Genomic DNA, 13,382 nt, shown 5'->3' on the forward strand with positions numbered 1-13,382 from the left:
GAAAAAATATACAATTAAGTAGTTATAGTTGACACAGAACACGATTTTTTGTTTATGATGACAATATCAAGACGATGAGGAAGTCAAGCGGTTAATTTTCTGAATGAAAATATCTCATTCAGACATCGACAATTCTAATGGGATTTTGAGACATGCTTAATATTCTTCTACTTGATTCATCGCTATGCGCTTTCGTAATTTGACATAAAATGAATCGCTGAGGAATTCAATAATTAACGTAGAGAAATGAAATTTCACGTCAAATATTTACAATTAAACAAATATTTCTTTTTATTTCTCTTGTCTTGCCTGTCTTGTTGAAAATTCATCGGTGGTAAAGCAATAAAATAAGAATCAAATTCCATCGAATTTTTTAAATACTTTAATGAATTTTGATGAACTGTGAAATTTTCTCATTTTCACTAGAAATTTAGCTTTTTATTGAGGAAATCTTTATAATGTTTTACAATTATTTACATTTTAAGCATGAAAATGTAATTAATGTGTCATGGGAGCTGAATAAAAAATGTGAGGCATAATAGAATCGATTGTCAGGTCTACGGTTTAGTGTTTAAGTGATTAATCAATCAATGAGAATTGGAATCAATTTAATAAGTTCAATTCTTTGTTTTGAATCTTTAAATCATTCAAACTAACAATTCAGCAAATCCCTAGATACTCATTGCTTGATTCCTATTTAAAATAGCACATCCATCACAAACCACATAAACTTAATTAAAAAGCTACATTCCCAACTGAATACCGATCCGCCTATCGATTTCAGACCTTTTCTAACCTCCGACATTCACCTTACGTTCCTAATAAAATGACAATATCGGCAACATGACTAATCTCAATGAATACAAAAGCAAAAAAAAAGTTATTTACGGTTCTCTGTGCTCATCACTTAATGACCTCACCATATATCTACCTTATATCCTACATGCCTACTTGTAAATTACATTAGATATTTATAGTTAGTCATTTATCTATTGTTAAAGCTATAAAAAATAATATTTTCTATTTCTATTTACAGATTTCGTCGACCCGCGAGAAACATTGAAGCTCCCATCAAAAATGTGGAGCTCAAGGAAGGGTCCGACGACGAGACTTTGGGACTTTATTGTCATCACATTAGTTATAACATTAAATTTTAAGGTGAGTTGATTATATGTTAAGTTAAGGTTTAGGAAATGATTTCGATTGTGTCGAGGAATTGATCGATTGCTGATCGAGCATACCTGATTACGCCAGGAAGTTTAAAAGATATTTTCATCATCAATCAGAATGGTTTTTAATACTTGAAAGGTAGCTGGTAATGATCGAGCATACCTGTAGCCACCAGGAAGTTTGAAAGATATTTTCATCAACCAAATGGTTTTTAGAACTTGAAACATTCAACTGTGCCTTAAACATTCCAATTTCAACATCATAATCCATCATTTAATCTAAAACAAAACCAAATTAAGAATCCAAAAACAAGCTCCTTTTCATTCAATTCACTGAAACCCCCCAACTGTTAAAACTCACTCCAACAGTGTCAAGTCAACATTCATTAAATTCTTTCATTGATTATCCCAATCGTAATTCAACATTTTAATCAACATAAAATGAAAGAAAAGAAAAAAACTCTCCAATCAACTTTCGATTTCTTCTCAGAAATGGAGCCAGTTTTTAAGAAAAGAAACGAGAAGACATAAGAAAAAAAACGCTAGAAATTGCAAATTAGTGGGCAGAAGAAAGAGCACTAACCGTAATTAACTGTATGTAGAATGTTGACATCTTTTCTTTTTGCTCATTTCATATTTCTTTCCTTCTTTTTTACTCTCTTACTCCATGATTGTCACATTGAAGCTGTCTTACCTGTAATAACAAGAGAATTTTTAATGTCTATAATAAAAATAAGCAAAATTTCTTCACATCCTAATTGATAAAAATGATCTTATCGATAAAATTTTATTGGAAAAGACAATTTGTTGGAACTAAAATATTATTTTTATGCTTTCTGATTGTGTTTGGTGCGGGAAAGCAATTGGAAGATTGTTTAAGTGAGGTTATGTATAGAAATTAGTGGATTTTGTGGGTATTGAGTTGGTACTGTGTAGGAAAACATGTTGGAATCTAGAATTTAACATTGAATGATATCTGCTTCTGGTATTTGGTCTTTTAACATCCACAGATCCTCGAAATCAAGACAATCTTAGAATATCTTGATTCTCTCTTGGGAATTCTTACTTATTCCCTAATAGACAATGTGCATACTCAACTAAATGAGCATATTCATGGGTATACTCAATCAATTCATATTGAGAATGCTCAATTCAAAGAACACAAAAGCCTCCTTCATAAAAATAGTGTTAATTGCTATGAATCACCCAGGTTTTCACATTTTATATCCAGATAATCATAATTAACATTTCACCACAAAGCACAAAAGCAAAAAGAAACAGAAAAGAAATGGAACATAAAACTTTATGTTCTTTCAGTAAGATCAAAGAAATGTTCAATCGTTAAAAAATTGCTTATGCTCATAATTTAAGAAGCTTGTTATAGCCACACTAAAATATTATAATCCCATATTTTGCAATTTAAGATAAAGCGCGAATTAAAAAATTGCTTAAAGGAATTAAATTTCCAGGTTGTAAGTTTTATGCGTGTATGAAAATTAATCTTCTTGAGACTCGTAATTAAAAATTTATCTTTTTTTATGATTTTTTGGATGTGTCTAAATGTAAAATGTGTGGCTTATCAGCAAAAAAATGGTAATTTTGTAAGAAAAATAATAAGAATTTATGGTTTGTGGTGAAGATTTAATTTTAATTTCTTTTATGGGTAAGAACAGTGGTGGGCAACCTGTTTGATGCGACAAACTAGTGTGTCATGAGCATCTTGAACCACAAACGGCTTGCTGTTCGTGTCACACTAGTGTAGTGTTGTCACGGAACACTTGTGTCGCGGCACACAAGTTGTCCACTACTGCTTTAGTGATAAGCTACAACCATAACCGTACAACATGCTGTTCATGTCACACTATTGTGTCGCCACACGCAGTTTGAGCAACTCTGAGCTAGAAATAAAATGTTGGAGAAAATTTCTAGTTACCAGCAGGGAAATTACTTTTTGTGGCTATTAAAATGTAAATTTAATAGATTCTCAATTTTCATGAATTTTTAAATAGTTTATATACGAATCATTTGGAATTTCTCTCCTATGAGTCACATAGTTTGTCACCATTTCCTCATGACATCATTAACAAATTATGACAGTACTAAAATTTGAGAATTTAATTGGAATTTCATCATAAATGAGTCACATACCGGCAATATAACCATAAAATTCACCAAAAATTCAATTTTTTATATGCTTATAACTTTTCCCACATGCAGTTTAAAATGTAATGTAAATGGCAGTTAAAAAATTAATCATTTATAATAATCCACTAAAGAACCGGTTCCATCGATATAAAATAATAAATTTCATCATCATAAAATAAAAATTTCTCTTGTAGAAGTTTAAAATATTGAAATTTTTTTAAAATAATTATTCTTAATGTCATAAGTACCACATTCAATAAGCATAAATGATAAGCTTTCAGCATGACGTTTAAAATGAGCAACATTGTAAACTTTTTAATATAAAATGAGCATCATAAAAATTTACTTGTTTTTTGCATTTTTTTTACGATGACAAAGATCGTCACAGCAAGTTTAATGCTTTATTTGTTTTAAACGTATAATTAATATGACTTGAAATTTAATTCAATTTAGAGTAATTTTGCAAAATATTTCACATCAAACTACAAATTTCCCTAATATACAGCTATTAAAAAGACAATAATATAATTAATTTTTAATTAAAATTTGAATATTCAATAAGAAAATTCTATAATTTACGCAGAAGACTCAACATTCCACAAACGCACAATGCGCTGATGTCTATAGATAATTATAAGTGCAAGCACATGTCTCAGAAGAAAGTTAAACACAGAGGGTTTGGTATTAAGGTTTTATAATTAAGTGAAACCGCTCATAGATTATTTTAGACTTAATATGTGTGGAAAATATGCTGAAAGAATTTAAAATGAAAAGTATTTTCTTTCTGTTTCTCTTAATGTTCTTCAAGTGTGTCGTAAAGATAAGCTTGTTTTGCTACAGAAGTTGTAATTTAATGGGAAATGTTAGATTGTGATACTGTTTAATGATTAGATATATTTATGTGCTTTATAAATATAATTTTTATCGTTTCTTTGATTAATGGAAGTGTGTAATTCTACTTCAATTAGTACAGGATTATTATAGCTTGGCTGATTTATGTTTAAACTTGATTTAAATTGCAATTCGATTTTAATTTTGATGCAAGTAAATGATAAACAAACCTGAAGTTAGCTACTTTTATACGGCAATATCAACAACAAATTTAAATCTCTGAATTCCGTTATAATTTCCAAAATTCATTTCCCCAAATTTAAGTGACTTCAAAACGCTCCAAGCCTACTTTTATTGAGTTCAACAACATGCAAAACTTATCAAAACAAGTCAAATCTCTTCAAAGCCTACTACTCGATCAATTCTTTGAATTCTTCATAAATATGCTAACTTACTTATTTAATTATATACTTCATTAAGAAAGATCAGTAAAAAATGATTGAATCGTAACTTCCACATCATTTCATCTACCTTCAAAAAAAATTCATCCAAATCATTCAACACAGCAAGCATTTCAATTACAGAAAATTCTTCTCAATACGCAACATTCCGCGAAATCAAAACCTTCATTTTTGCGTATTCATTCATTTTCCTATCGAACAAGAAGCAATAATGAACATATCCGATAACCACATTGCCTAATGACTCAATAATTTTCTTTTAAAAGTAATCTCTAATTCAGCACGTTGCCGCTTCTTCTGTTCATGAACAATGTATAGACATCTCACGCAGGCCAATTATTCCAGACTATTAAGCATTCTTCTTCAGAAAGATTCTCTCAGTTTTCTCTCTCTTCCTCGCTCATACAGCAGTCAGCAGCACAGATAATGTTGCTAATAATGAGGTCGGCGTCTAACACTCATAACCAGCCAACATGTGTAAGAAATAATTAATCTGCAAAAATAGTATGAATGATGAAAAGAAAATGCAATGATTATAAAAATTTTACTTTTTTTTTCGTATGAAAACTAAGTAATTTAGCCATTCAGTGAATTATGGTAGAAGCTTATAAGCAAGTGCTTTTACCGTTTTTTTGTGTTTTTTAGTAGCTAAAAATTTCTTCTACATTTATTTTTTATGCACACGAGCGTTCATATGCCACACATCACCGAATTACATATTTTGTTGGGGAAATTCATCGAGTCAAATAAAACTATGTCAGCAGCGGTTCTTCATTTCCACTTCAATTGCTCTGCCCTGCTTCAAATATAAACTCTTTTTTTATAAATATATATATTTTCATATAAAAGATAATGAAAAGATAAATTTTCATTTTCTACGGTTGCAAATGCTCTTTCTTCTACATATCAGCAATTAATTAGTCCAACAACAACTTTAAAATAAGTGTTTAAAGCATCATTGGTCAAATTTATATTTGTAATTGAAAGAAAATTAGTTTAGTAGAGTAAAACTTAAATGTTAAAAGTTTTTTAGTATAAATTAATTGCCGGCTAATGAGTTTAGTATGAAGATCCAGTTTAGTGATATTAAATGTGGTTAATTGAGGTGTAGGTTACGGAAAGTTGTGAATTGAATGAATTTTTGAAGATAATGAGACAATGTTGATTTATTATTGTTTTTGAGGCTATTATTGCAATCATATACAATTTCTATGGTATTAATAATGTTTACTTACGTCTTTAAGAAGTTAAAAGAGACTTCCTGATCACTTTTAAACTGTTTAACTTCTGTAAATAATTAAATTTTTCACTAAACTTTGATTTCACTGAATGATTACTGAGTGATTTCAGTAAATTAAATAAGGGGTTTGCAACTACGAAAATTTCAAATTTCAAATGTTCGCTATAAAGTTTTGTATTTTGATCTTCATTCAAAATTGAAAATTTCGTCATTTAATCCAAAATAAAGTAAAACCTTCAAATTTACAAGCTGTAAGCTGTTGATGCACATCTAATGTAAACACTTGAGATACCAAACCCTAAACCCTTTTGTTATTTTCTCCAAAATTATTGTATAAAGCACTTAATAACAAAAATAAATAAGTCAATTACAAACGCTTTCCAGACTAAATAATAAGACATTTTCATAATCAAATCAACAGCTCATGAAAAAAAGAGACTTAACATTGAAAATGGTAATAATAGCTCATTTCATTTAACGAATGCTTGCTTGCAACAAAAAAGCAGCACTATAATCTACAATCCAAAAATGTGTATCATATGAATGAGAAATGAAAGAAAGCAGAACAGAAGATTGTGCGAAGAATTTAATTAAGTGAAATAAAAGAAGAAGATTTTCATATTTACAAACATAAATAGATGTGATGTTTGGACATTAAGATTTCAACATTGTGATAAGTCAACTCGCATGTCCAACAAGTTGAAAACTGCAGGTAGTCGTTAAAAAAGAACTTACAATTTCTTATCTAAGATTGTATTTTGATCATCATCTGATTCCATTTATCACAGAAAATTTGTAGCTCTGCACTTACCGTAAATAGCAAAATGCGTTTTATTAACTAGGTGATGTACACGAAGTCGTTAGACATTTCCTGATGAATTTCTTGGAATTGTGAACGATATTGAATGAAAATGTAGAGTAATTAAATATTTTAAGATTAAAATGTATAATTTCCTTGATTTCAAATGTAATATAATTAATTTAAAATGACAGTCGGTGCAGTTATGTTTCCCGTCACTGATTAACACTTCTAGTCGTTGATTTGCAATTAAAATAATATTTGCATATGTATAATTGCGGTAATAACTTGATTGAGATCTTAATTGTGGGATTACACTTGATTTAATTTATGTTTAATATGTTAATGAGTTTGCTTGCGGGTGTAGCGGTCTAGGATATCAATGACTAGGAATTATAACTGTGGGTTTGATATTCTGCATGACCACAAGTTGGTAGTTAGACGATAAGCATTGAAATTGAAGCTATAACATCACAAACAGAATTGTCAGCAATTTTGAGGTTAGAATCTCAATTCCAAGTCAAATCTCAGCAGTTCTACCATAAATCAAACAAACCAAATCAAATTCTCTCAAGTAGCAATGACAAAATCTCATTAACACTTAACCTACTTACTTTTCAATCCACACAAATCATCGGAATCAATAATTTGCCATTCTCAATGACTTAAAAAGCATGAATGACAAGACAAATGTTTCTTATTATTTGCACAAATAAGATTTTAAAAGAATTTCAGTAAATTGATTTTCCATGATTACTTCCCGCTGCTTCCACGCTAATAAACAACAGAACACATATAAAAAGTTTAAGCAATTGACCAAAAACAATGCAAAAAAAAGACTAAGCGTTTCGGTCTGTTGCCTCTCATTTTTCTATTCTCTTCTTTTTTTATAACTTTGTTTATGCTGTGTTTGTTAAATTAATCATATTTGAGCTTTATGCTCATTGTTCTTCAATATGATTTGCCGTAAACAATCTGATAAAGGTTTTATCTGATCACAAGAATTATGAATTTGTTAAATGATTAATTGCATGTGTGGTGATAGTAAATATGGACTTAAAATTAGAGTTTTGCTTACTTTAGTATTATTTACAACACCCATTGTTATTAATATAATGGGATTTTGAGTAAATTATAGACTGAAGGCTTTTGGCATTCGGATTCTACTTTTACTTGAACTATCTTTTTAGATAATTGAAGTGAAACTAAAATGGATTGTTTTAGGTGATTTTATAGAATGGATTGGTAGAGTAATTGTAAAGCGGCTTAGTGCTTTGTGATTTGAAATCATTGAGGACTTGATTTATTTACTTTTTATATCAAAATTTGAACTTTTGAATATTTTTTATAAATTTTTCCATATCAAATGTTTGGATTTGAATTTTGAATCAACGAGACAGCATAATTTGACAAAACTATTAGGAATGACTTAAGATTAGTGAGCAAACAAGATTTTATTAGTGTTTTGTGCTAAATATGCACAACAAATGCAAAATTTATCTTTTATTTTCTTAATAAATGGCGGGAAAATTATACAAATTTGCAAAAGCTGTTTAACAATCGACTGTAATTTAGCTTTGCTGCTATTGCAATAGAATTTGAACTTAATAAAGCATAAAATTACATTTCTTAAGCTATTTGCAATTTCCATTCTAAAACTAATGTTAACATAATTTCCGTCTTTCATTAGCTTTGATCAATCCTTTGTGTTTCTAAATTGTACATTACACTCATTTATTGGCTAGTTTTTAATCTCCTGTCTTACCCATTGATTACAATAATGGATATCCATAAATATTTAATGAAAACATTTACATGTTTATTAGAAACACTAATCCCTTTTAAGAGAGTTAAGACAGGCATTAAAGAATTAATTATCAAAATACATTTCTATTATATCAATTTTATTCACATAATTTATCATCTAGCTTGTAATCCAAAGTGCGATTCATTTGCTACACGATTTTTATTCATTAATTCCTTAATGTAAACAAAATGGTATTGAAAGGTTTATGCTTGGTATAGAAAACTGTGAGGATAGTAAGTGAGCATTTAGGCTTTTATTTTGGTATTGTGTATACTTAGTGTAGAGCAGACTGGAATTTGGAATATGGAGGAATTTATATGCGTAGATTATGATGAAGTATGAGAGCTATGCCCATTGCTTGGTTCAAGAATTCGAACAATGCTCGAATCAGAGTTAGGTGGACTCTAATTTGAAGGCGGCGTCGCAGGAATCCGAACTCCAAAAGTCCTATTCTGTTCTTGCCAACTCTGATTCTAGACATCAAACTAAGATATTGATCGATGTAAGATCAAAAGAGGATTAGGGTACCAGGACAATGCTTTGTAGCGCTGTTGATAGCAAAACGACCTTGACGACTAAATGCTGTTCAGGTTAAATGCCGGGTAGATGATACGGATAAGGAAGACTCAACAGAACGATAAACAAGTCATCCCTTGAAGAAACAACTCAAAAAACATCAAAAATCTTCAAAATTTCCCACACATTTAGTTACCCAGCAAGCTACAACAACAACATCCATTGCTCTAAAAGGAGATGAATAATTTTTAAAGCATACAATTTATTATAAAATTAAAAGAAAAGAAGAAAAACTAATTACCAGCAATTAAGATGAAAATATGAAAGCGATGAATAATATTTAAAAAAAAAAGAATTAAAAGCCCGTACTTATGGCTGATCTCATTTAATTATTTACGTTATGTTTTATTGATTTGATGAAATAAATCTTCATTTTCATTCACACAACAACAGAATGAAATTGATGTTGGAGAAAATTAGTTTAATGGCACAATCGATCAATTCTTTTCCATTAACTCGTTCCTCATTTCTATCTATAACTACTTATGTACATATAATGTATGGCAAATCAAAAATTTTTTAAACATTTTCTCTCTTTTGTCTCATTCTAGTTAAGTTTAGTTTCAGCAGGGAACGAATTATGGCCATCAGAAAGGCCGAATGGAATGCCAAATATAGTCTCATTAGAGGTCATGTGTGCAAAAGACCACATGGATGTACATCTAACATTCTCACATCCGTTTGAAGGAATTGTAAGTTCGAAGAATCAACATAGTGATCCTCGTTGCATCTACGTGCCACCATCATCTGGAAAGACATTCTTTTCATTCCGCATTTCATATTCACGTTGCGGTACAAAGCCCGACTTGAATGGACAATTTTATGAGAACACGGTGAGTTGGACATCTGCGAATATTTTATCTCTTATTTATTTATTTCTTCGATTAAATTTTTTTTCACCTTTGTCTTGCCTAGTCTACAATCTGATCATGCTGTTCATTCACTTTGTCCTGTTAGTCGATTGATTTAATGAATTATATAGCCATAGATGATCTTATTGTAGGATTTCGAATTAAAATTATTCCAGCTGCTGTTTTCCATTTGCATGCTGAGAATTAAGATCTGTCATAGCAATGGCAATCACCAGCTGGCTAGCATTTTTGAGATTACCTGCTGTCACTGCAAAACTGCACTGTTGTTCCACTAGAGGAAGTGCTCCACATTTGTCAATAGCTGTATTTCTTTTTGTTACTGAAAACATGTCAGCAGTGACTGCATGACATAAAAAATGCTTGCAGTGCTCTCGATATGAAATATTTGAAGATTGCTGTTCCGGTTGATGATTTTTGTCAGATTATGTTGCAGGCTTAAATGCAAAATATTTTGTAAGATGATATTGAGTGATATCTTATGATCTGTAGAGTAGTCAAGAGAAAGAGATGCAGATGAGATGCACTTGAGTTTCAATCTGGAACAGTTTTTCCATCACTATCCCGATCGGCACAAATTGAAAAGCCAAGTGGCTGCCACCTGGCGAAAACAACCAAATTTGCCAAGTGGCAGCCACTTGGCTTTAAGTATACGACCGAGTCGTCGCCGTGGTGGCAACATTTCAATATGTGCCGATCGGGTATACGTTGCTGTAAAGTATTTACTTTACGCTGACCATACAGATCAATTCTCACACTGATGTCGCTAAAAACTATCTCTATCGCTGGCTGTCGCTTATCAATTTCCGAGTCCAAGTAAAATACAGCACAGTTAGATACCCTTTAATGAACAGTTCCAGTAAATCTGATGGCTGATTTGTCAGATCTGAGTCATGTCGATTTAAAGTAGGGTTCAGCTCATTATTTGAGCTTTGATTCTATATTTGCTTTCTTGGATACTTACTACACTATTCCTGAGTACAGGCTTAAGTCAAATAAAACACCAGACATGCGCAGCCCCTTAAATATAGGAAGACATCATTAAACTATCCATCAAATCATACAAACATACAAAAATGCGTCATTCTCTTCCAGCCCTCAATAACCTACAAACTTTACTATACTTTTCAATTTACAAACATTCCATTTTAGCAACATTGTATCATTCTCATATATATATGTATTTATCATTTTTTTGCTCATTCTTATAACAGGTTGTAATTCAATATGACAAAGATTTACTCGAAGTTTGGGACGAGGCGAAAAGATTACGTTGTGAATGGTTCAATGATTATGAGAAAACAGCTTCAAAGCCGCCGATGGTTATTGCCGATCTTGACGTTATTCAGCTGGACTTTAGAGGTAATCGTAGATTGAAATCATATAAAGTATAAAGTTTCTATATCAAATAAATTTATTCGATACATTGTAGGTGATAATGTTGATTGTTGGATGGAAATACAGCATGGAAAGGGGCCATGGGCACCACCTGTAAGCGGAATTGTTCCACTTGGTTCAACATTGACGCTTGTGGTCGCAATCAATGACTTCAAAGGTTCCGAAAATGAAATTTCTTTTTATAAATTTTAGAGAAATTTTGCTAATTTTTTGTTGCATTTTTTAGGTGAATTTGATATGCGAGTGAAATCATGTGCTGCATCTGACGGTGCTGGTCATGTTATTAAACTTTCGGATGAATATGGATGTGTCTTAAGGCCAAAAATGATTTCAAAATTCCTTAAAGCACGAGCACCAGATGAACGTGCAACTGTTATTACTTATGCATTCTTCCATGCCTTCAAGTTCCCAGATGCACTTAGTGTTCATATAAAATGTAAAGTAGAAATTTGCCGACATGGATGTCTTGATCATTGTCAAACAAGTGGAGGTAAACATGATGGATTATTGGACCGAAAAGATACAATAATTGAGGCAACAGAAAATGAGCAGCAAGAAAATGCAATCAGTGATGATGAGGAAGACAGTAACGGACATGACATTTTCTATGACGATATAATTCATCGACCAAAGGACATTCCACCAGCACCTGTTCATCAACATGATATGGAGAGTGACATGGAAGATATTGAGTCATTATTCTTAAATAATAAGCCATTGAAGCCTAGCTATGCTCCACAACATCAATTACCTCAATCACCGCCACCAAAACCACGTCAAAATTATCCACAAGTTCCACCAACACCACAGCAACAAACACAAAAACTTCAGTCAAAGACGGAAGATGAGAAATTCCCACATGGACCAAGACAGCTTCAATATGCTCAAAATAGATTAGGTTTACCAATTGCTGGACCACGTGCCTTAGACTTGGATCAATTAGAGAAGGAACATCAACATTCATTCCCAAAACGTACGAAACGATCAGTCAAGGTCACAAATAGAAATGCAAGAAGTGCTGATGTTGGTGTTAATGGCTTCTATGATGTAATATCAGAAGCTGATATGCAATTTACTCCGGATGGCAAGCAAGAGGCAGTCACAGTATTCCAAGGTAAAATAACCGAGGAAGTTGTGTACGGAATTTGTATGCCTGTTCAAGGCTTCAGCATAATCTTTATTCTTGTCATATCTGCAACAATTATTGCATCACTTATTGCTGGTTCCTTATTTTATCGATATCAGCTGCATAAGGATGCACAAATAGCTCAGGCACATTCATCGCCACTACATGGAATGAATACAATTACAAATTGGATGACAATGAGGCTTTTTAGGATGAAACATCCACCTGAAATGCATCCTCAAAGTGAACCTATACCCTCAACATCAAGTAGCTCAAGACATAACGAAACACGACAATGAACGTAACTAAATTATAGTTAATTTTTTTGTATACTGAATGAAAAGTTAAAAAAAGTTAAATTATTGAGAAATTACTTACCAAATAAGTTATAAATATGATGTGGTATGAAGCAGGAAATGACAAGGCGGTCTTTTTTCTGCTTTCTGCGAGAGTCGTTTAAACAAGAAGTCGAATAAGTCATGAGCTGAAAAAAAATTAATTGAGGAAATTTTTGTATTTTTTTGTGCAATAATTTATTATAAACTTTTAATTAATTATATATTTTATTTTTTTCAATTTTTTTTTTATAAGAAGAATAATTTTTCAAGCAGCAGCCCGCACATGTAAGGCTGTGGCTGGAGAATTTATTTAACAATAATCTGCAGTTCTTCCAATTTACAGTGAAGTCTTTATGAAGTTGGATGAATTTTTTGATGTAACGGTTTTTTTGGATTTTAAATTTTTCAAACAATTTTGAATTCTTTGTTTACATTTCTCACCTGGAGAATTCAATTCTAATTTTTGAGTTAATTTGAAGTAAATTGATGATCAAGTTGTTGATTAAGGTTAAGAACTGATGTGAGCAAAGAGTTTTCTGCTAAATTATGTATTTGAAATTGATTACAATTAGATTAAATTTCGTTTTTAAAAAATTAGACAAGTTTAGCAGGAAAATTTGAAT

General features: G+C 31.2%; 1 protein-coding gene across 2 annotated transcripts in view; it reads left to right on the forward strand.

Annotated features, from left to right (window-relative positions):
• Positions 1-13,137, forward strand: part of m (miniature) — a 28,993-nt gene extending 15,856 nt beyond the window's left edge. Inside the window, exons 2-6 of one of the 2 annotated variants that reach the window (XM_070646253.1) lie at positions 1,037-1,158; positions 9,580-9,861; positions 11,112-11,259; positions 11,330-11,452; positions 11,522-13,137. In XM_070646253.1, coding sequence (XP_070502354.1) covers positions 1,078-1,158; positions 9,580-9,861; positions 11,112-11,259; positions 11,330-11,452; positions 11,522-12,720 — 1,833 coding nt within the window. In that variant the 5' untranslated portion in view covers positions 1,037-1,077 and the 3' untranslated portion in view covers positions 12,721-13,137. Of the gene's footprint in view, positions 1-1,036; positions 1,159-9,579; positions 9,862-11,111; positions 11,260-11,329; positions 11,453-11,521 lie in introns of those variants that run through there. The other variant, XM_070646254.1, reaches the window with a different exon arrangement.
• Positions 13,138-13,382: the final 245 nt, after the last annotated feature.

Source organism: Chironomus tepperi, unplaced genomic scaffold, assembly GCF_022539635.2.
Source record: "Chironomus tepperi strain 1889 unplaced genomic scaffold, CSIRO-AGI_Ctep_v1 contig_359, whole genome shotgun sequence".
Taxonomy (NCBI): domain Eukaryota; kingdom Metazoa; phylum Arthropoda; class Insecta; order Diptera; family Chironomidae; genus Chironomus; species Chironomus tepperi.